The sequence below is a fragment of the Pseudophryne corroboree genome, chromosome 11 (assembly GCF_028390025.1).
Source record: "Pseudophryne corroboree isolate aPseCor3 chromosome 11, aPseCor3.hap2, whole genome shotgun sequence".
NCBI classification, from domain to species: Eukaryota; Metazoa; Chordata; class Amphibia; order Anura; family Myobatrachidae; genus Pseudophryne; species Pseudophryne corroboree.
Genome location: NC_086454.1, coordinates 102,255,873 through 102,280,511, shown reverse-complemented (window position 1 = coordinate 102,280,511; position 24,639 = coordinate 102,255,873). Strand labels below are relative to the sequence as shown.

The following is a 24,639-nucleotide window of genomic DNA, read 5'->3' as shown; positions in this document are numbered from 1 at the left end:
AAGTCCTTAAAAATTAAAGTTATACACACAAAAATACTTGAAATTCCATAGCGAAGCACGGGTATTCAGCTAGTATATAATCTGACACACTGATGTGGGTGAATGATTACGCTGGTTAGATTTTATATGCTCCCGGACAGTGTAATTGTTAGCATTACTGTCTCACTGCACTGAGGTCATGGGTTCTATTCCCACCATGGCCCTATGTGGAGTTTGTATATTCTCCCCGTGCTTGCGTGGGTTTCCTCATAGTAAGCTCAAAATAAATTAATGCAAGTATGTACACGTGTTTTTATCTAGTTACATTTCTATGTTTCGCCAAAATGTAACCGAATCCTAATGCATGATGGGGGAAACATCTGTACGGTTGTGAAAACTTGTGCGAGGTCTGAAAATAAAAGTACAGACTCCAAGGAGAAAAAAAAATTCTTTATTTCCTTAAATTGACATCTTATAAGTTATTTTTAATGCTGGGCATACATTGGTAGATAAATGCCCATCCGACAGACATTTCATCTGACACTGCAGATATCACAGGCATATACTGACATAGGTCTTCAACCTCCGGCCCTCCAGCTGCTTTGAAACTATACATCCCAGCATGCCCTGTCTCAGTTTTAGCATGCCTTAGTAGCAAAACTGTGGCAGGGCGTGCTGGGATGTATAGTTCCACAACAGCTGGAGGGCTGTAGGTTGAAGACCCATGCACTATGAGATCACGCACAGTGTATGCAACAAAATATCAGCACTCAGGAGGCATTTCCCTGTTCCTTTCCATGTGAAGGAAACAGGGGAACTCTCGGTTGGACAGCCGCAACACACACACACACGACACTTCAAAATATCAAATCGGAGGGACAAGCTTGAAGATCCGGCATGTCCAACAGATTGATATTACTAGATCAGTGCCCGCATACACGCTGCAATTATCTGGCTGATCCGCTGAGATCAGGGGGATCAGCCAGATTACTGTAGTGTGTACGCCCAGCATAAGTGTATTATATACATAGGATCTTGTAACCTAGGAAAACAGCATTCATGTCAAATGCAAAGTTACAATAATCACACTATCAAAAATAAATGTCACCCACTCTGCTGTGCATCTATTATAATCCTCTTCCTTATACTGTGAATGTTTAATCACTTTAATTAGACATAGAATTCCCCATAAACACATCTCAAATCAATCTTTAAATTAAACATAAAAACACAAAAATTACTTAAGTTTGGTTACAAGGAGATAGGGGGGGGGGAAAAAAAAAAAAAAAAGTTTCCCATAAATACATGCAGTTCATGGAAGTATGACGATAGGATATAGCAGTGCATGTACCCTCAGGATGATACAGTTATTATCCATTGATATTGTGAGGGGGAAAAAAAATACAAAAGAAAATACACTATTAATTGATGGCATTAGAAATACCCCTTTTCCACTAAACTCCTGTGTCTGACCCACGATTTGGAACACTGTTCCAATCCAGGTCAGACTCTGTTCCCAATACAGCTCCGACCCGGGTTATTTCAGGATCGGCACTGTCCACACGACACAGGTGCATAATTTCCAAGTGCTAGGAAATTCATCAGATCAGGACCCCGGTGTACGGCCTTGGTCTGTTAGGCCACAAGCCCGTAATTGATGCCAGTTTTGGGGGCGCAACCGCATGTCACAGAGCACCAAACGCAAGTGTGCAGCATCCATTCACCTTCAACCGGCACCGCTGCTCAGTCTGCATAGCTGGGCAGACAGCAGCGCAGACAGTGTGTCACCCAACATCCCGACTGCCGGACATTGCGATTGGAAGGTATAGGGGTATATTCATTTGGCGTCGGATCCATTCCGACATGCATTTGTCGGAATGGATCAGACAACCCCTATTCTATCCCATCTCAATTAGACTTTATCCAGCGTGCTGGAGCCGGGTGGAAGCTGCCGTGAGGTCGGGCGGCTGTGTGACATCCTTCTGCAGCGCTACTGTAGCACTGATCTCCTCTGGCTGCCGGCAGCTGTCCCACCGTCTCCCTGCGGCTCTCTCCTTCCCCCCCCCCCTCCCCCCCTCTGGGTCCGCATCTCAGTCCGGCATCCACGTGCTTTTCGACAAGTCGAATTTTTCAACTTGTCGAAAATATTGAACAGGTTGGAACCCCTTCCGACCTAAAAAAAAATTAAAAAAAAAAAGTCGAAAACTGCCATCTTTTCGACTTCAATTGAATATACCCCATAGAGACTGCTCTCCCCATCTGGATGACCCGGGTTACAGGTTTCCACTGCATCCTTACCATTTTTTTTTATTTATTTTTTTATTTTTTATTTTGGGGGGGGGGGGAGCTATTTCTACTGAGCAGAATAAATGAGCAAAAACACATTGACATGCAAAAATCCTGATGTGGAAAAAGAGGCATTATTGGTGTCCCCACTTGTCCTTCTTAGTGTCTCATTCCTTAGAAAATCAGAAAATAGGAATATCCTACAACAGATTAAGGGCAGCCTGCCCTGAATTTCAGATGATGGTATGATGGACAGTAGTCATCTAATTACTTATTTTCCCCATACGTAAAGAAATAAAGAGCATGAAATCAGCTTTACACCACCGGATTACACAGCAAAAGATTTTAGCAAAAACAATTGCAATATTTATGGAGATAGAACGAACTTGCAGGATAAAGACAGGAAATCTGTGAAAGCACCCTGTTACACCACACAGCAGAAGAAAGGGTGCAGAGCAGGGTCTCCCAACATCGGTCCTCAAGGCACACTAAGGGTGTAATTCAATTGTTTACCTGACCGATCTGCCGTCTAAAGTGATGGGAGATTGGGGAGGGCGCTATTCTATTGGTGTTTATTTTTCTCGCTGGTAGCACACTGCAGTGCCAAAGTTCTGGGTGACACGTGAAAAGTGCAGTGTGGTCGTCCAAACAGGTCATTTTTTGCACACTTCTGCTTGACAGCATGGGGGGCTGCGAGCAGAAATGCAGGCAGCTGTTCCCACCTGAACAGAGCAACAACTGAACTGCTCCATCAGGTGCCCAGTACTGACAGCCACTGACGCAAACACTTGAACTCCCCCCTAATGGTCCAGATTTTTGCGATATCCATGCTTGAGCACAGATGGTTAATCAAAATAACGGAAGTACTAATTAAGTCACTGGTGCTGAAGCATGGCTAGCTATAAAACCTGGACTGTTAGTGTGACTTGACAGTGGTTGGGATACCCTAGTGCCTTTATCTCTAACGCTGGTTATGGAGTAGGAGGTGCAATAAAGCTTTCATGAGTTGACTGTACAAGTGATCACATCAAGGCTTCTTAGTGTTTGTTGTGACGGCAAGTCTAGTGAGAGATTACTTGGCTTTGGCAAAACCCACGCGGTCATTAGCCCGGTCAAACACAGTGTAATACTGGCCAATGAAGATATCTCCAATTATCCAGAGTGGTCCAGCTGGCGGAGGAATGTCAAGGCCCATGAAGCCACTGATGCAGATTGTGTGGCCAAATTGGCTTACCTGGTAGGAGAGGGAGGTCAGTTGTTGCAATAAACCATGCATGCATTTCTACAAACTGCACTTGTCAAGTTCCAAGTACTCACCTTCAAAACGTACTGCTCTCCGGTTAGGCTAAACTCCTGTCCTCCAAACTTGAATGTCACAACAGGCAGTGAGGGGACTTTATCACATGGCACCATATACTAAAAGAGACACAGTTGTTACACAGTAACATTGGATGTCGATCCAGATATTACCCACCACCTGGTTGCAGTTGAAATGCCAGCTGTCAGGGTCCCGGCATGCAGGATAGAGACGGGGGAAATCCCAACAAACGGAATCCCAGGACACCAGGGCTATTCCCACTCGTGTGTGTCCTCGACACCCATAGAGTGGGAATAGATCCACAGAGCGCGAAACATGGCGAGCCCGCAAGGGGGACTCTTAGCGCTCGCCCCGTTGCCAGCAATCTGGCGGGCGGGATGCTGCTGTCGGGATAAAACGTATGTAACCCCCACCACTCATGCAGGCAGCAGCATAGAAACAACCTATTGCCATGGAAGAGCACTGGACTAGGAACCGTAGTGGCAGTCCTACCTCAAGGTGAACACACTTGAACTTTGAACAAAACTACACATTTTGCAGCTTTTTGTACAGTGGTCACACAAACATGACACAAAGCCGTCTGCAAATGGCCAGCCGCGGGTGTAATGTAATGTAATATCCTTAACATCATCCATCTTATATTTTAAAACCTACACCCAGTTATCCAAGGATTTTGAGATCTGGAGAATTGTTTGTTTGCCATTACAGCCAACCCCAAATCCATGGATACAGTAATATATCGCTCATCCAGTCTACAAAATACCACCAGGAGTGGTGTAACTACAGGGAATGTTCTTATTTCAGTGAATAAGCTATGCACAATATATACTATACATAAATCTCATTCATATTACGGATGGAATGGTCTTTGTTCTGTAATAAGTACGCACCTCTCCATGAATCAATGGGATGGCTCCGATAGCTTTCTGCAGTGCGGTCACTTCTTCCACTGGGCCAATGAGCAAGGAGGTCCCTGTATCCACAATAGCCTCGCAGCTGCCTTTACACAGTGTGAGCTGCCCTCCAACGCTAACTCTGCCAGGGAGAGACCAGTGTCAGGGAACACAGCGCTACTCATGTCACAATCATTGCCGGGGAATAAAACACAAATCAAGGTAATGTTGTGTTCTATGGTCGGCAAACCATGGTGGCGAGTGCAAGCTTCACACATCTACGTGTGTATCATAGCCAGCCTGGTCTTCCCTCACACTGCAAGCTACTAGCCGTCACCAGAATCCCAAGGCCATAGTCACTGCGCTAAGAGAGGAATCCTAGTCTGCAATGAACACAATACTTCCCACTACGAGCAAACCATAATCCAAATGCTTGTCTCTGTCTCGGGTTGTAATAATCTTCCGAATCCTCCACATACATTAATATACTGATAGCATTCAGAAAATGTGTAACGCTACATATACGTTAAGTTTAGTGGTTTCTTAATCTCTGAATGTGTGGATTTATGCGATGTGTCTTTCGATGCTCCTTCCTTGTACTTGTGAATAAGGCTACACCGCCACCTACTGGACAGTGTCTCCCATATCCCTCCACCCCCAGCCTGAGCCCTATGGTGGGTGACACACGTCTCACTCACAGCGTTGACAGACAGCTCTAGCAAGGGGGAGGAGCTTATTAATAAGAAGTAACAGTAGGTGGTAGTTGAACCTCCAATGACACCCCAAAGTCTATTTTACTCATATCCCTTTAATTTGTAATATGTTTGTAAATGAATATGACATGTATTTAAGTCGAAAGGAAGCAGGAATTGTGTATATCCAATGAGTTTTCAGTTGGGTCCTTCCAGATGAGGTCATATTACCACGTCCCTAATGCTGTGATATACATCTTCAAACACAACCATAGTCTCATAACATCCTCAGTAAGGATTTCAGGTAGGACATAAACACAATGCATAAAGCCATTACACCAGTTAGTAGACGGTCTGCCTGCAAATACTTACTGGTCCATCCGAATCTGCCAGTAGGCCTTGCGTGTCACATTAAAGTACTTGAAGTCTCCTGTGTAATATTCTGGGTCTGTGCCTCCGAGTAACAGTTCTCCGCCAGGCTGGGAATCTGGGTCCCTACGATTAGGATTATGGGACAGAGCATGAAAACAGGATTTTGATACCTACCGGTAAATACTTTTCTCCTAGTGCGTAGAGGATGCTGGGGTCCACTTCATGACCATGGGGTATAGACGGTTCTGCAGGAGCCATGGGCACTCAAGACTTTTCAATGGGTGTGAACTGGCTCCTCCTCCAGACCTCAGTTATAGGAACTGTGCCCAGGGAGACAGACAGACATTTCGAGGAAAGGATGTACTTTAATACTAATGGTGAGATACGTCACAACATGTGTAACTCTAATAAACAAAACTGCAGGTTAAGTACACACTGGGACGGGCGCCCAGCATCCTCTACGGACTAGGAGAAAAGGATTTACCGGTAGGTATCAAAACCCTGTTTACTCATACGTCCTAGAGGATGCTGGGGTCCACTTCATGACCATGAGGTTTACACCAAAGCTCCAGTACGGGCAGGAGAGTGCAGATGACCCTGCAGCACCGATTGACCGAACTTGAGGTCTTCATCAGCCAAGGTGTCAAACTTGTAGAATTTTGCAAATGTGTTTGACCCCGACTAAGTAGCTGCTCGGCAAAGTTGCAATGCCGAGACCCCCCGGACAGCCGCCCAGGATGAGCCCAACTTCCTAGTGGAATGGGCCTTCACCGACGTCGGTAACGGCAATCCAGCCGTAGTATGAGCGTGCTGAATCGTACTTCTGATCCACCACGCAATAGTCTGCTTGGAAGCAGGACACCCAATCTTGTTGGAAGCATACAGGACAGACTCTTTTCCGTTTTCGAGCCGTTCTAGCGACATAAATCTTCAAAACTCTAACCACATCTAGAGACTTTGACTCAGTGAACGTGTCAGTAACTACTGGCACCACAATAAGTTGTATTATGTGGAAAGATGAAATCACCTTTGGAAGAAAATGTTGACGAGTTCTCAACTCTGCCCTATCTTCATGGAAGATCAGGTAAGGGAGGGCTCTTGTGAGACAAGGCCCCTAACTCAGACACCCGCCGTGCGGATGTCAATGCCAAAAGCATCACCACTTTCCAAGTGAGAAACTTCAACTCTATCTCTTGTAGAGGCTCAAACCAATTAGATTGAAGAAACTGCACCACCACATTAAGGTCCCATGGTGCCACTGGAGGCACAAATGGAGGCTAGATGCGCAGAACCCCTTTCACGAAGGTCTGAACCTCTGGAAGAGAGGCTAATTGTTTTTGGAAGAACACCGACAAGGCCGAAATCTGGACCTTGATTGACCCCAATCGGAGGCCCTCCTCCACACCAGCCTGCACAAAATGGAGAAAACGTCCCAACTGAAACTCTTCCGTAGGAGCCTTCTTGGATTCACACCAAGACACATATTTTCTCCAAATACGGTGGTAATGTTTCGACGTTACTCCTTTCCTGGCCTGAATAAAGGGTGGGGATGACTTCCTTGGGAATACCCTTACAGGCTAGGATCCGGCGCTCAACAGCCATGCCGTCAAACGTAGCCGCGGTAAGTCTTGATACACACACGGCCCCTGCTGCAGCAGGTCCTCGTGAAGAGGAAGAGGCCGAGGATCTTCTATGAGCAACTCCTGAAGATCTGGGTATTAAGCCCTCCTTGGCCAGTCTGGGGCAATGAAGATTTCTCAAACTCTTGTTCTCCTTATGATCCTGAGCACCTTTGGGATCAGCGGAAGTGGAGGGAAGACATACACCGACCGGAACACCCAATGGGCCACCAGCGCATCCACTGCTAGTGCTTGAGAGTCTCTCGACCTCGAACAATATTTCTGAAGCTTCTTGTTGAGACGAGATGCCATCATGTCTACTTGAGGAAATCCCCAAAGACTTGTCACCTCTGCAAAGACTTCTTGGTGGAGGCCCCACTCTCTTGGATGGAGACTGTTTGCCGAGGAAGTCTGCTTCCCAGTTGTCTACTCCCGGAATGAAAATTGTCGACCGAGCCTTCACATGTCTTTCTGCCCAGAGGAGGATCTTCGTCAACTCTGCCATTGCCGCTCTGCTTTTCGTTCCGCCCTGCCTGTTTATGTACGCGACTGCTGTTACATTGTCCGACTGGATCTGCACGGAAAGATCTTGAAGATGTACCGCTTGTTGAAGGCCGTTGTAAATGGCTCTCAATTCCAGCACGTTTATATGAGAAGGCAGGCTTCCTGACTTGACCATTTTCCTTGGAAGCTTTCCCCCGAGTTACAGCTCCCCAGCCTCGGAGGCTTGCATCCGTGGTTCCCAGGACCCAGTCCTGAATCCTGAACCTGCGTCCCTCTAGTAGGTGAGAATTGTGTAGCCACCACAGGAGCGAAATCCTGGCTTTTGACGACAGGATTATCTTCCGGTGCATGTGTAGGTGGGATCCCGACCACTTGTCCAACAGGTCCCACTGGAATACCCTGGCATGGAACCTGCCAAACTGTATGGCCTCGTAGGCCGCCACCATCTTCCCCAACAACCGAATGCACTGATGGATCGACACACTTGATGGTTTCAATATCTGTTTTACCATTTTCTGGATTTCCAGAGCCTTTTCCACCGGAAGAAATACTCTGAACTTCTGTGTCCAGAATCATCCCGAGAAAAGACAATCTTGTCGTCGGTTCCAACTGTGACTTTGGATAATTTCTGATCCAACCGTGTTGTTGGTGTATTGACAGGGAGAGTGTGATGTTTTGTAACAACTGCTCCCTGGATCTCGCCTTTATCAGGAGATCATCTAGATAAGGAATTATATTTTGACTCCTTTTTGACGCAGGAGAACCATCATCTCCGCCATCACCTTGGTGAATACCCTCGGCGCCGTGGAGAGACCGAAAGGTAACGTCTGGAATTGGTAATGGCAATCCTGAACCGCGAATCTCAGATAAGCCTGGTGAGGAGGGTAAATGGGAACATGCAGGTAAGCATCTTTTATGTCTACAGACACCATGTAGTCCCCCTCCTCCAGACTGGAAATCACTGCCCTCAATGATTAAATTTTGAACTTGAATCATTTCAAGTAGAGATTCAGATTTTTCAGGTGTAGGATCGGTCTGACCGAGCCGTCCGGCTTCGGAACTACAAAGGCTTGAATAAAACCCCTCCCCTTGTTGTGAACAAAGAAACCAGGACTATGACCTGATCCTGACATCATTTTTGGATTGCCGCTGTTACTGCTTCCCTTTCTGGAAGAGCAGCTGGCAAGGTCGATTTGAAAAAAATCGGCATGGGGAACGTCTTGAAACTCCAGCTTGTATCCCTGGGACACTATTTGCATCACCCAGGGAACCAGGCCAGACAGAATCCAACCTTGGCTGAACAATTTGAGACATGCCCCCACCCAAGCAGCCCCCCGCAAAGGAGCCCCAGCGTCATGCTGAAGATTTGGCAGAAGTAGGGGTAGACTTCTGCTCCTGGGAACCTGAAGCTGCTGTGGACTTCTTTCCCTTTCCCGCAAAGAAGGGGGAACCTCTCGCTTTTTTGTATTTATTGGGCCGAAAGGACTGCATGTGCGGGTGATGAGTCTTTTTTGCCGGTGCAGGCGCAGAGGGCAAAAATGTTGACGTAGCCGCCGAGACTAACGCATCCAGTCCATCGCCAAATAAGGCCTCACCTTTATATGGGAGAGCCTCCATATTTATTTTGGAATCTGCATCCGCGTTCCACTGGCGAATCCACAACGCCCGCCGAGCCGATACTGCCATGGTAGCGGCTTGTGAACTCAAGAGTCCAATATCTTTCATCGCTTCTAGCATGTATGCGGCAGCGTCTTTGATATTCCCTAACTTAAGGAGTATCTCATCTTTATCAATCGTGTCAATTTCTGATGACACGCTTTCTGATCATTTTTCAATAGCGCGACTCACCCACGCGCAAGCAATTGTGGGCCTGAGCAGCGTACCATTGGCAACATAAATGGATTTCAATGTAGTTTCCATCTTTCGGTCTGCCGGCTCTTTTAGTGAAGCCGTGCCAGGTGCAGGGAGAATTACCTTCTTTGTCAACCTGGACAGTGCACTGTCTAACACAGGGGGTGACTCCCATTTTTTCCTGTCCTCCACCGGGAAAGGATAAGCTATCTGAATTCTCTTGGGAATACGAAATTTCTTTTCGGGATTCACCCACATCCCTTCAAAGAGAGTGTATTAAGCTCGTGGGAAGGAGGAAAAGTGACCTTAGATTTCTTTTCTTTATAGAAATAAGCCTTCTCCTGAGGTACAGGAGTGGCTTCCGTGACTTCCAGAACTTCCCTTATAGCCACAATCCTATATTGTATATTTATTGTCAATTTATGATCTATTTCTCTGGAGTCACTATCGTCGACACAAGAATCAGTGTCCGTGTCAGTATTCACAATATTCGCAAATGGTCTCTTATGTGACCCAGAGGGGTCGCCTGCGGATGGAAGAACAGAGCCCTGAAAAATCACATCCTCCACAGATTTTCTCCAGCACTCAGCATGAGATTCAGACTTATCTAATCTCCTATTGATATGGGCCCTCATTCCGAGTTGATCGGTCGCAAGGCGAATTTAGCAGAGTTACACACGCTAAGCCGCCGCCTACTGGGAGTGAATCTTAGCTTCTTAAAATTGCGACCGATGTATTCGCAATAATGCGATTACTAACTACTTAGCAGTTTCAGAGTAGCTCCAGACTTACTCTGCCTGTGCGATCATTTCAGTGCTTGTCGTTCCTGGTTGACGTCACAAACACACCCAGCGTTCGCCCAGGCACTCCCACCGTTTCTCCGGCCACTCCTGCGTTTTTTCCGGAAACGGTAGCGTTTTCAGCCACACGCCCCTGAAACGCCGTGTTTCCGCCCAGTAACACCCATTTCCTGTCAATCACATTACGATCGCCGGAGCGAAGAAAAAGCCGTGAGTAAAAATACTTTCTTCATAGTAAAGTTACTTGGCGCAGTGCGAACATTGCGCATGCGTACTAAGCGGATTTTCACTGCGATGCGATGAAAAATACCGAGCGAACAACTCGGAATGAGGGCCATGATGCATACTATCACATATTTCTTTCACCCATGCAGGCTCTTGGTGTGCCGGCAGCACCACCACTTTACACTTCTGTGTCCCTAAAATGGTTTCCTCCAGGAAGGAACTCCCTACCTCTGACATGTCTTATACACGTGTACAACACACACACACACACACACTGGGACTTATAGGGGACAGACCCACAGTAAAATCTGTCAGAGGGACACAGTTTAGGAGCAGCCAGTTCACAACCACAGCGCCAGTATCTAATGCCTGTGAACACAGAATGCCCACTGACATGCAGCGCTTTTTACACAGTAAAACACACTTGTAAAGCGTGCCCCCCCGTTTTGCACCCTGATACTTGTAGTCAGAAGTGAAGGAGGACCAGCGATGTCTCTGTAGCCTGAGAGAGAAAATGGCACTGACCAGTATGCTGGCTGCCTGAGGAAGAAGCTCCACCCTTTTTACCTCAGAAACTTTTCATAATATTTATACTGGCGGGGGTAGGGCTGTGCCTGGGCATCTTATGCCCCCTTTTTGCCAGTTTATAGAGGTGTTTTTGCTGCGCTCCCGCCAGCCGCGCTGTACCTCAGCCATCACTTTTCTTGATAGAAGATCTGTCTTCCTCTACTCGCCTGTCTTCTGACTTCTTCTCTGTGAGGGGGGCAACGGCGTGCTGTGGGAGTGAGCATCTAGACACGGCTAGCGTTCAGTACCCTTCAGGAGCAAATGGTGTCCCGTCAGCCAGAAGCAGAGCCATGAAACCCTTCAGGAAGTTGGTTCCTACTTCTGCCCCCTCAGTCCCACGAAGCAGGGAGACTGTTGCCAGCAGTTCTCCCTGAAAACAAAAAACCTAACATAAGTCTTTTCAGAGAAGCTCAGTAGAGCTCCCCTAGAGTGCATCCAGTCTTCCTGGGCACATTTCTAAAACTGAGGTCTGGAGGAGGGGCATAGAGGGAGGAGCCAGTTCACACCCATTGAAAAGTCTTAAGAGTGCCCATGGCTCCTGCGGAACAGTCTATACCCATGGTCATGAAGTGGACCCCAGCATCCTCTAGGACGTATGAGAAAATGGATCTTTGCAGGAACTAATGATAGTGACTTCTGCACCCCCCCCCCCACATTAATTTGTACAACAGTTGAATCAGCCTGCAGGTACTGCGCACATGCATATTTCCTTTAGACCCCAACTCAGTCATGTGATCTTAGAATTTATATGTAGAAAGAATTGTGAGCCGGTTCAGCACAACCGAACAACTGGATCAAACTGCACTGTTCTAGACTGAGCCAAACAACCCATCTGCTATGGTATGCACCTTATGTCTGGGTGAGATAATGCAGAGACGGAGGAGTTTGGGGGGAGAATCATCAGTCAACCAGTTTTTTTTTTGGTTTTGTTTTTTAATCACAACTGATCAAATCTAATGTAACATACTTAACTGAATTCCCATTTTTATACTGAACCAGCACTCTACGGCTGGGTACATACTTCACCGAATGATCGGCTGCCTGACCAATTAAGGTGTATGCACAAACTATCTTGTGCATACACACTTACCAATCCGCCACCCGATATATCTGACAGCAGGGTTATTTAAATATCCCCACACAAGTGAGAAGTCCTATTCAATGTCTGCTGTGGATGACGTATCACACGATACACAGGCAGATGAACCGATGTATCTGCAGGGCTGATCTGAGATGTCTGTGACCGCCATCGTTCACATATTGGGTGTGCACAACCGCCAATGTGCTAGCGATATATTGCTCGTCAATGGAACGAACAATATATGGACGTGTGTACCCAGCAACCAGCATTTCTGAAATAACTTGTGTGATATATGCCAGGCAAATCCAAACCAAAAGATACTTTATACAGGCGTCTAAGTATTTGAAAGGATACATTTTATAGCAAAGAGATGCCCTTAGTAATGCCAGTTTATATAGGAGTTCTAACACAAACATCATTTTATAATCCATTACTACAAAACGGGCAGTTTATGTGCACCTTCCCCCAATTACAAGTAGCAGCTTGCTCCACTGCAGATTGTCACCTGTTCAGGTAGAAGGAGAACACATCGTTATCCACCAGCTTCTGCTGCATAATGTCATCGAACACAGTAGGGGCACCATCTACAGAGATTCGCGGATATCCCATGCCCAATATACCATCAAACTTTGCTGCCACAAAAGTGATCCCAGGCTGCTTGATGGCCTCTGCGAATAGTTGTCCATTTACTGCCATATTTCCAATCTGGAGGAGGAAGAGAATAGAATATATTTAACTGTACAGGGATTGCCCAGAGGTGGGCAGTTACATTTTCCTACAGGCAGCGAAGGAAGCCATTTTGTGGACTGCTTAGGAATTCCTAAGATGAATATTTGTTGTAATCACAAAATGGCTGTTGTCACTGTGTGTTGAGCAACACACACACACACACACACACACACACACACACCCCATCTGTATCAAAGCACAACCTGCACAGCAGATGGCTTTATTCTTCACGAGACATTAACTCCGTCTTACCATCACAGTATCCTGGCTGAGGTATCCAGACAGGCTCCCACTGCCATACTGAATGGAAAAGTCAGTGCCATTCTTAACATAGGTAGAGGATTTGGAAGAGTCATACTTGTGGTGCACCCCTGTTATAGAAGAACGCAGTTAAATCGGAGAGTAACAACTAAGCTTAACACAAAATTATACAATTTACACAACTGGATGCTGGTTTTAAGTGCATGTTTAAAATAGGTAGATGATTATTGCATCACTTTAATAAGAACTCAAAGGCTTCTATTTAAAAGTGAACACCCATTAATTAAAACAAGCAACACCCTACTTGGCACAAAACGGCAGTCATAAATATACGAGCATTTACCGGCTCAGTCTTACAGCACAGATTAGCACCTATTGAGCCCTGGTATTACATATGCATTCAGTACATTCAGTTAGACCTATGTCCTTCATAGATAAGAATTTTTCTGCACTTCTGTTAACCCCTTCCCTCAACCCAACTGTATATTATGAAGCGACAGGAAAAATGAAAGTATATACACTACATTAAGTGGCAGCAGCAATTTTGTGGCCAAAACAATATTCCAGCCAACAGACAAATAAAGGTGTTGGACTTGCCTTCTTCTGGGGCTGGTGCTCCCTTCCTGACATTTTCCTAGGAGGAGGAATGCGGAAAATATCCTTACTGAATTAGTGACCCAACAGCAAAACTGGAGGTGTGTAACCAGCTCAACTGGGGAATACGTTTATTAGTGGCACCCATTTGTAGAATATCGAGACAATGCTTTTCTGTCTTGGAGCATCTTTAGGAGGCACCAATGAAAGTGCGCCAGCCCGCAGGTGCAGTTCTCTGTTTGAGTACAGTATGTCACCCTATGTGAGCAACTGGGCGTCCTTGGATATATTTAAACGTACGGAGACGAATGAAGGACTCTTTTTGCTGGGGCACTTTTTTTTTCTTCCAGTTAAATTTTTTGATTTTATCGATATACATCAAAAATTATTATATATAAAAAGGAGCATGGTTATCCCCTCACAGATTACATGCAACCCAACAGACAAAACACATAGAATAGAGATAGTAAATAGCTACATGTAAATAAGAATAAGAGAAAAATATTTTGGTTTCAGCCTGTGGTTAAAGTTATTCACATGTGTGGATGGTTTTAATATCCTGTCAATCACAGTGTAACCTGGCTGTATTTAACTGGCATACAAGTATTTATTGTCCAGTTACGTATGACAATGAAAGTAATGATAAATTGAGCCGCAAATATTTAACTCACTACATATAGTTACCGTTTAGACATAACGGTATATGCAAGTAGAATAATGGGTGATTTTTCCCTTGATATCACAAAATGTCTAGCACCATTTATAAATACACATTCCGTTTTACTGGTACAAAAAAAAAAAAAAAGAAGAAGAGGTGAAGTAGAAGGTAAGAGAGAATCTCTATCTTGCACTGAGGAACAGTATATAGACATATTGTTGTTCATTTAAAAATATTTCTGTTAGAAATTAATGATACAACCTTAACAGATGACCAGTGCGGAAACCCCCATCTTGATACGTCCTTGGATGCATCCCTACTTGTTACATTACCCAGCCGCCAATTAACTAAAAAACAAATTGACAGGCCGACCTCACCAACAATCTCCCTCCCCCATTGGTTACTTGGACTGGTCCCGGTATTGCGACATCATGACATGTTTTGTGCAATCCAACCTTTTTTACTGAATAAATTACAGCAAGCGGGTTCTGCAAAACCTGTGTGAGCAGTCATCTATTACCGGGTTTGCCATATCAGGTTTCAAATATCCAGGACAAAAAAAGGAAATTTGCAAATTTTCAACAGAAATTTACCTCAGAAAACTACTTTCGACACACATTTCAAACTCTCCTTAAAATATAAAAAAAACTATACCCTTTCCTGTCAAACATGCCATACAAAATCTGAAGAGTCCAGGTACAGTTTGCCACTGTACTATATTATGGAAGTAGCAGGATAAAAAAATTATATATATATATATATATATATATATATATATATATATATATATATATATATATATATATATATATATATATATATATATATTCCAATGTATGTATGTACTTACAGCAGGCGAAGTCTAGCAGGGAGCAGTGAATGGATGGGACCCAGAGATTAGAGGAACCAGTGTCAAACACCACCGTAAAGGGCTGTGGAGGAGTCCCAATGCCAATTTCCCCATAATACTGTGCCTGTCAGGTGGTAAAAAGAAAAAAAAAAAAAAAAGAAAAGAAAAGAAAAAAATACAATTAAGCTTAATCCAGGTTTACTTTAATAATGAACTAAAGCGTAACTTCCTGTTTATTAACCTTTAATGGTTAAATGATGGAGCCCCTAAAGCTTTTACATACAACATCATTTCTCTAACGTCCTAGTGGATGCTGGGGACTCCGTCAGGACCATGGGGAATAGCGGGCTCCGCAGGAGACAGGGCACATCTAAAAAGCTTTTTAGGTCACATGGTGTGTACTGGCTCCTCCCCCTATGACCCTCCTCCAAGCCTCAGTTAGGTTTTTGTGCCCGTCCGAGAGGGTGCAATCTAGGTGGCTCTCTTAAAGAGCTAGTTAGAAAAGTTTTTTTTTAGGTTTCTAATCAGTGTCTCCTGCTGGCGACAGGAGCACTGCAACGAGGGACTTAGGGGAGAGACTTGCAACTCACCTGCCTGCAGGAGGATTGAAGTCTTAGGCTACTGGACACTGAGCTCCAGAGGGAGTCGGAACACAGGTCAGCCTGGGGTTCGTCCCGGAGCCGCGCCGCCGATCCCCCTTACAGACGCTGAAGAACGGCAGAACGGAGGTCCGGAAACAGGCGGCAGAAGACTTCAGTCTTCATAGAGGTAGCGCACAGCACTGCAGCTGTGCGCCATTGTTGCTACACGGCTCACGGATCTCGGTCACGGAGGGTGCAGGGCGCTGCTGGGGGCGCCCTGGGCAGCAATATAGAGTACCTTAGAGGCAAATAAATACATCACATATAGCCATTAAGGCTATATGTATGTATTTAACCCAGGCCAGTTTTCCTAATAACCGGGAGAAAAGCCCGCCGTGAAAGGGGCGGAGCTTATTCTCCTCAGCACTCAGCGCCATTTTCCTGACCAGCTCCGCTGGTGAGGAAGGCTCCCACTCTCCCCTGCACTACAGAAACAGGGTTAAAGAGAAGGGGGGCATAAATTGGCGATATAATTATATATTAAGAGCCCATATATAGAAACAACACCTTCTAGGGTTGTTATATACATTATGGCGCTTTTGGTGTGTGCTGGCAAACTCTCCCTCTGTCTCCCCAAAGGGCTAGTGGGTCCTGTCCTCTATCAGAGCATTCCCTGTATGTGTGTGCTGTAGGTCGGTACGTGTGTGTCGACATGTATGAGGAAAATGTTGGTGAGGAGACGGAGAAAATTGCCTGTAATGGTGATGTCACTCTCTAGGGAGTCGACACCAGAATGGATGGCTTACTTATGGAATTACGTGATAATGTCAACACGCTGCAAGCCGGTTGACGACATGAGACAGCCGGCGGACAAATTAGTATCGGTCCAGGCGTCTCAGACACCGTCAGGGGCTTGTAAAAACGCCCATTTACATCAGTCGGTCGACAGACACTGACACGGACACTGACCCCAGTGTCGACGGTGAAGAAACAAACGTATTTTTCCTTTAGGGCCACAAGTTACATGTTAAGGGCAATGAAGGAGGTGTTACGTATTTCTGATACCACAAGTACCACAAATAAGGGTATTTTGTAGGGTGGGAAAAAACTACTTGTAGTTTTGCCTAAATCAGATAAATTAAATGAAGTGTGTGATGATACGTGGGGTTCCTCTGACAGAAAGTTATGGGCGGTATACCCTTTTTCCCGCCAGTAGTAAGGGCGAGTTGGAAAACACACCTTAGGGTGGACAAGGCGCTCACACGCTTATAAAAAACATGGCGTTACCGTTTCCAGATACGGCCGCCCTCAAGGAGCCAGCTGATAGGAAGCTGGAAAATATCATAACAGTATATACACACATACTGGTGTTATACTACGACCAGCAATCGCCTCAGCCTGGATGTGCAGCGCTGAGGGGGCTTGGTCGATTTCCTGACTGAAAATTTTGATACCCTTGACAGGGACAGGATTTTATTGTCTATAGAGCATTTTAAGGATGCATTTCTATATATGTGTGATGCGCAGAGGCATATTTGCATTCTGGCATCAAGAGTAAATGTGATGTACATATCTGCCAGACGAAGACACGACAGTGGTCAGGTGAGGCAGATTCCAGACGGCATATGGAAGTATTGCCGTATAAAGGGGCGGTCCATTGGACCTGGTGGCCATGGCAACAGCTGAAAAATCCACCTTTTGTTACCCCGAGTCACATATTGGCAGAAAAGGACACAGTCTTTTCAGTCTCAGTCCTTTCGTCCCCATACGGGCAGGCGGGCGAAGGCCAGTCATATCTGCCCAGGGGGAGAGGAAAGGGAAGAAGACTGCAGCAAGCAGCTCATTCCCAGGAGCAGAAGCTCCTCACGGCTTCTGCCAAGTCCGCAGCATAACGCTGGGGCCGTACAAGCGGACTCAGGTGCGGTAGGGGGTCATCTCAAGAGTTTCAGCAACACTAGCAAGGGAACTCCGGGATCCTACATGTAATATCCCAGGTGTACATTGGAAATTCGAGACGTCTCCCCCTCACACAATTCACAGGCTGTATTCCCAGCAGGTGATAATCAAAGTACCCTTCTTACAACAAGGAAGGGGGTAGTATTCCACACTATATTGTGGTACTGAAGCCAACCGGCTCGGTGAGATCTGAAATATTTGAACACTTACATACAAGCGTTCAAATCAAGATGGAGTCACTCGGAGCAGTGATAGCGAACCAGGAAGAAGGGGACGATATGATGTCACTGGATATCAGGGACGTTTACCTACAGGTCCAAATTTGCCCTTCTCACCAAGGGTACTTCAGGTTCCTGGTACAGAACTGTCACTATCAGTTCAGACGCTGCCGTTTGGATTGTCCACGGCGCCCCGGGTCTTTACCAAGGTAATGGCCGGAATGAGGATTTTTCTTAAAAGAAACATGGACGCTTTCCTGATAAGGGCAAGGTCCAGAGAACAGTTGGAGGTCGGAGTAGCACTATCTTAAGTAGTTCTACGACAGCACGAGTGGATTCTAAATATTCCAAAATCGCAGCTTTTTCCGACGACACGTCTACTGTTCCTAGGGAAGATTCTGGACACAGTCCAGAAAAACGTGTTTCTCCCAGTGGAGAAAACCAGGGAGTTATCCGAGCTAATCGGGATCCTCCTAAAACCAGGAAAAGTGTCAGTGCATCATTGCACAAGAGTCCTGGTAAAAATGGTGGCTTATTACGAAGCAATTCCATTCGGCAGATTTTCCGCAAGAACTCTTCAGTGGGATCTGCTGGACAAATGGTCCGGATCGCATCCTCAGATGCATCAGCGGATAACCCTATATCCAAGGAAAAGGGTGTCTCTCCTGTGGTGATTACAGAGTGCTCATCTTCTAGAGGGCCGCAGATTCGGCATTCAGGATTGGATGCCGGTGACCACGGAGGCCAGCCTGAGAGGCTGGGGAACAGTCACACAAGGAAAAAATTTCCAGGGAAGTGTGATTAAGTCTGGAGAATTCTCTCCGCATAAATAAGCTTAGAGCAAATTTATAATGCTCTAAACTTAGCTAGACCTCTGCTTCAAGGTCAGCCGGTATTGATCCAGTGGGATAACATCACGGCAGTCGCCCACGTAAACAGAAGGGCGGCACAAGAAGCAGGAGGGCAGTGAAAACTGCAAGGATTTTTCGCTAGGCGGAAAATCATGTGATAGCACTGTCAGCAGTGTTCTTTCCGGGAGTGGACGACTGGGAAGCAGACTTCCTCTGCAGGCATGACCTCCACCCGGGAGAGTGGAAACTTCATAGGGAAGTTTTTCAACATGATTGTGGACCGTTGGCAAAGACCAAAGGTGGACATGATGGCGTCCCGCCCGAACAAAAAACGGGACAGGTATTCCGCCAGGTCATGAGACCTTCAGGCGATAGCTGCGGATGTTCTGGTAACACCGTGGGTGTACCAGTCTGTGTATGTGTTCCCTCCTCTGTTTCTCATAACCAGGGTATTGAGAATTATAAGACATAGAGGAGTATGAACTATACTAGTGGCTCCGGATTGGCCAAGAGGGACTTGGTACCCGGAACTTCAAGAAATGCTCACAGAGGACTAAGGGCCTGGGGAGCTAAGAAGGGACTTGATTCAGCAAGTACCATGTCTATTCCAAGACTTACCGCGGCTGCGTTTGACGGCATGGCGGTTGAATGCCGGATCCTGAGGGGAAAAGGCATTCCATAAGAGGTCATACCTACCCTGGTCAAAGCCAGGAAGGAGGTGACCGCACAACGTCATCACCACATGTGGTGAAAATATGTTGCGTGGGTGAGGCCAGGAAGGCTCCACGACGGAAATTCAACTAGGTCGATTTCTACACTTCCTGAAAACAGGAGTGTTTTGGACCTCAAATTGGGGTTCATTAACATTTAAATTTCGGCCCTGTAGATTTTCTTCCAGAAAGAATTGACTTCAGTTCCTGAAGTCCAGATTGTAAAGGATGTATTGCATATACAGTTTTTTTGTGCCCCTAGGGGCACCGTGAGATCTCAACATAGTGTTGGGATTTCTTGAAATCATATTGGTTTGAACCGCTCAAATCTGTGGATTTGAAATATCTCACATGGAAAGTGACCATGCTGTTGACAAATATCTCACATGGGAAGTGACCATGTTGTTAGCCCTGGCCTCGGCCAGGCGATTGTCAGAATGGGCGGCTTTGTCTTACAAAAGCCCATATTAAAATTTTCCATTTGAACAGGACAGAACTGGGACTCGTCTCCAGTTTCTTCATAAAGGGGTGTCAGCGTTTTCACCTGAAACAACCTCTTGTGGTGCCTGCGGCTACTAGGGACTTGGAGGACTCCAAGTTACTAGACGTGGTCAGGGCCCTAAAAATAAATAAATATATATATATATATATATATATATATATATATATATATATATATATATATATATATATATATATATATATATATATATATATATAGTTAGGACGGCTGGAGTCAGAAAGTCTGACTTGCTGTTTATACTGTATACACCCAACAAGCTGGGTGCTCATGCTTCTAAGCAGTCTATTGCACGCTGGATTTGTAGTACAATTCAGCTTGCACATTCTGTGGCAGGCCTGCCACAGACGAAATATGTGGATGCCCATTCCACAAGGAAGGTGGGCTCATCCTGGGCGGCTGCCCGAGGAGTCTCGGCATTACAACTTTGCCGAGCAGCTACGTGGTCAGGGGAGAACACGTTTGTAAAATTTTACAAATTTTGATACCCTGGCTAAGGAGGACCTGGAGTTCTCTCATTCGGTGCTGCAGAGTCATCCGCACTCTCCCGCCCGTTTGGGAGCTTTGGTATAATCCCCATGGTCCTGACGGAGTCCCCAGCATCCACTAGGACGTTAGAGAAAATAAGAATTTACTTACCGATAATTCTATTTCTCGTAGTCCGTAGTGGATGCTGGGCGCCCATCCCAAGTGCGGATTGTCTGCAATGCTTGTACATAGTTATTGTTACAAAAATCGGGTTATTACTATTGTTGTGAGCCATCTTTTCGGAGGCTACTTCGTTTTGTTATCATACTGTTAACTGGGTTCAGATCACAAGTTGTACGGTGTGATTGGTGTGGCTGGTATGAGTCTTACCCGGGATTCAAGATCCTTCCTTATTGTGTACGCTCGTCCGGGCACAGTACCTAACTGAGGCTTGGAGGAGGGTCATAGGGGGAGGAGCCAGTACACACCATGTGACCTAAAAAGCTTTTTAGATGTGCCCTGTCTCCTGCGGAGCCCGCTATTCCCCATGGTCCTGACGGAGTCCCCAGCATCCACTACGGACTACGAGAAATAGAATTATCGGTAAGTAAATTCTTATTATAATCATGCTTGTTAAATGCAGAAGAAAGTTTGAAGGTAACAAAATATTGCAAGTGTGTTATGGAAGACACCCGCACTATACTGTACTATGCGCCAGGCATTACCGTTCACAATTCCTGCTGTCATCATCGACGGATCCCCAGCAAACGCTTGTCATGAAGTTGTGAGTACCCACATTATGGGGTATATTCAATTAGAGTCGGAAACTGCCATCTTGACGGAAAGATGGCAGTTTCTGACTAGAATAGGTCAGACTTGTCGGAAAGCCCGTGGATCTGCGGAATAGCCGCCTATACGTGTGCTTCTGTCGGAAAGGGGACCAAATCAGTCAGGTTTTAGCCCCGTTTCCGACAATGTCAATCCGACTTTTAAAAAAAGTCAGATTGACACTGTCGGATTTGGCCGGGAGTCCGTGCAGCTGCTATTATTGATTATAGAAAAAATACATTCTTAAATAAGCCCTAACATATACCACACGCCAACCGGCGTGTGGTATGTTAGGGCTTTTTTAAGCCGAGTCGGGAAGTCGACCCGATCACACTGCACAGGTTCAATGCCGGGTCACACCCAGGAAGGACCAGTGTCCAGTTTCCGGGAGTGACCCGGCTATGGCAATGTGAGCAGGGTATAACACAGAATGTAACTGCCTGTTAGAGTAGCCTCTACTCTAAAGGTAATAAAAGATTGTTACTTGAAGGTGCATTCATGCAACTTTTTCTAACGTTATATTTTTTTCTAGCTTCCTTCTGTCGCACTTATTACAAAGCACGCTGCAACACTCTTGGTTTCGCAACTGATGCACCTACATGGTCCACCCAGTACTACAGACCTCTGTTCTACGGAGACTCTACCAAAACTGATGGCAAAAGACTTATGGTGCCCATACACTTGTGAGATTGAGCGCGATGCAATATCGTGCTTCGATTTCCCTTGAAGCTCCCTATGCGATAAATCGCTTCAAAAGTGCTTTTTTTGTGCATACAATCATGCGATTTATTGCATGCCCCTTGCGACCAGAAATCGGGTGACCAGAAATGGGTGGAGGGGAGTGTCCAGGAAGGGAGCTAAATACCTCACAGACCACACATCACAGTGCGATAAATCGAATGCGATAAAAACAGCATGTGATCGCACGTGCGATCCGATAAGTATTAAGTGCAGCACATAAGATCTTGAGACGCGAGATTCGACCAGCATGCCCGCGCATTGCGTCACATGGTACAGAAGATGTGCATACAATCCTGCGATTTATCGCACAGATGCGGTCGAAATTTTAGGATTGTACCAGACATCTCACAAGTGTATGGTCACCATTAGAAATGTCACAACAATGGCCAGACTCCACCACTTATTAAAATATATGCTTCAGTTTTTCCTCTATAGTATATGCTTGCTGTACTATCCCTTTAAACCGAGACAATCATGAATTACACAGGTTCTGTGGCTGGCTGACTTCAAGCCTACATTTCATCTGGTTTTAACCAGCTGGAGAACCTGTGTAATTCATGTGCGTCTCCTACTATAGCAGGCTTTCCCAACCTTGGTCCTCAAGGCACACTAACAGGCCAGGTTTTAGTGCTACCCATGCTGGAGCAAGTGACTTCCTAAGTTATTTTGATTTAACCATGTGTGCTGAAGCATGGATATCACTAAAACCTGCACTGTTAGTGTGCCTTAAGGACAGAACTTGGGAATGATTGATTTAGAGGGACACTGATGGCTTAAATTAAATCAAAAGAGTGAGGGTTAGGGTTACCACTTCATCGCTTTAATTCTGGACACATTAATTACACAGGTTCTGTGGCTGATTAAAACCAGGTGACATGGAGTCTTGAGGTCAGCCAGCCACAGAACCTGTGTAATTAATGTGTCCAGAATTAAAGGGATGAGGGTGGCAACCCTACAGGGGTACATAACATGTACAAGCCAATAAAAGTGATCTGAAGGTGGAAAACCCCTTAAAGCAGCGATTAGCGTCAGCATACTTACGTCTAAATAGTTTAACAGTTTCTCTGGTGTGGGATCTGTGCACGGAGGAAATCCCGAATAAAAGGTCCCATTTGTTCCTATCCGCTCCTGCAGGTCCTCAATGGTACTAGCAAAAGAACGTCGGATTGTTGGCATTTTTTTCAGCGGGATTCTGTATGGAGATTAAGCATCATTTGAGAACACATGTAGAAAAGCACCATGTATTACTTCCAGGAGCTGATCACATGGACGTCTTCTTACGATAAAGATATTGTGAAAAGGCTACAGCGAGAACAACGAGTAGTTGTGTAAGTACTGACAACCGTAATAAGGAAGTACAACTGCAGACATATGGACACAGTTATACCCAGAAAGTAGGACTAAATCCACACTTAAAAGAAATTTACAAAATATACAGTTTTTCTGATATAATGCACCCTTAATAAGGAGCCCCTGTGTTTGAAAGACTATGGCCCAGATTTATTAAGCCTTGGAGAGTGATAAATAGCACGGTGATAAAGAACCAACCAGTCTGCTCCTGTCATTATTCAAACACAGCCTGTGACATGAGTTAGGAGCTGATTGGCTGGTACTTTATCACTCTCCATGGCTTGATAAAGCTGGGCCTATGTGTTATATACACAGACAGGGATTTATAGTTAATACATGAGCACTTCCTACCCTCTTTGTAGGAGATAATCTGACCAAACACCGCATGTGCAGGCATGTACTGCATAGCAAAGGAATCTTTTTTCAGTACCTGTTGTCAGTCTCCTACTGCGGTGGAACTACAGGTCTCAGCAACACTCACTTTTGCTTGCACAGTGTCTGGCAGGCCACAGGTAGTGTAAGTGCAATACATTCTTCTGTAGTGACTGGAGTGTTATCATTGCACTTCGCACATGCTGGAATGCAGGCTCTGGAGTGCGATCATTCTCCGGAGTGCCCCTCTCAGCTCCCAGCATGCCAGCTGTAGCTGGCGCAGGTCATTATATAACATGTATACACGCAGCACACAGCTCACTCTCACCTGACTAGCGCTGATCCCGGCTGAATCAGTGCACACAGCAGCAGGGCCCATGTTAGCAGCGTATCCATAGCGGCAGCCAGCAGTATGTATCAGCGCTGTGCACACTGGCGTCTTGTATTGTACCGGCCGGGCAGGTGACTGTCAGATGATCAGAGTCTAATCGCCCACCTGCAGCAGCAGCAATTCCTATGTACACTGCACGTCACTACTCAGCTGACCCAGCAGTCATATGATTGCGGGAGGGCAGCACGCGAATGTGCGCATGCTCAGACTGCTCTGCTCACTATCGCTCTCTGGTGGAATCCGAAGTTATGAAAAAACAAACAAGTCTGTTCTGTTCTGTACATTTCCATCTCCAATCTCTCTGATGTTGTGTGTTGGCCATCGAAGACTGTACTAGAGTTGTTTCATTCTGTTGTTTTGTTTTTTCCTATTCT

The 24,639-nt window shown here is 45.7% G+C and overlaps 1 protein-coding gene across 1 annotated transcript; it reads right to left on the bottom strand.

The window, feature by feature from the left end:
* Positions 1–408: 408 nt before the first annotated feature.
* LOC134968990 (cathepsin D-like) lies at positions 409–24,425 on the bottom strand. The gene is made up of 9 exons (XM_063944685.1): positions 24,203–24,425; positions 23,194–23,344; positions 15,280–15,403; positions 13,169–13,287; positions 12,693–12,892; positions 5,541–5,663; positions 4,474–4,618; positions 3,583–3,681; positions 409–3,499 (listed from the first exon to the last, which is right to left on the bottom strand). Exons 1-9 carry the CDS (start codon positions 24,268–24,270, stop codon positions 3,338–3,340), a joined length of 1,191 nt encoding a protein of 396 aa, XP_063800755.1. The 5' UTR covers positions 24,271–24,425; the 3' UTR covers positions 409–3,337.
* Between the last annotated feature and the right edge of the window lie 214 nt (positions 24,426–24,639).

Bases quoted from the DNA above. Each gene is read 5' to 3' on its own strand.
- LOC134968990 (XM_063944685.1), bottom strand. From the start codon at position 24,270: ATGGATACGCTGCTAACATGGGCCCTGCTGCTGTGTGCACTGATTCAG. The intron at 13,288-15,279 runs GTAAGTACATAC...CTTCTATAACAG, and splicing joins CCTGCTAGACTTCGCCTGCT to GGGTGCACCACAAGTATGAC. The intron at 4,619-5,540 runs GTAAGTATTTGC...TCTCCCTGGCAG, and splicing joins TGGCAGATTCGGATGGACCA to AGTTAGCGTTGGAGGGCAGC.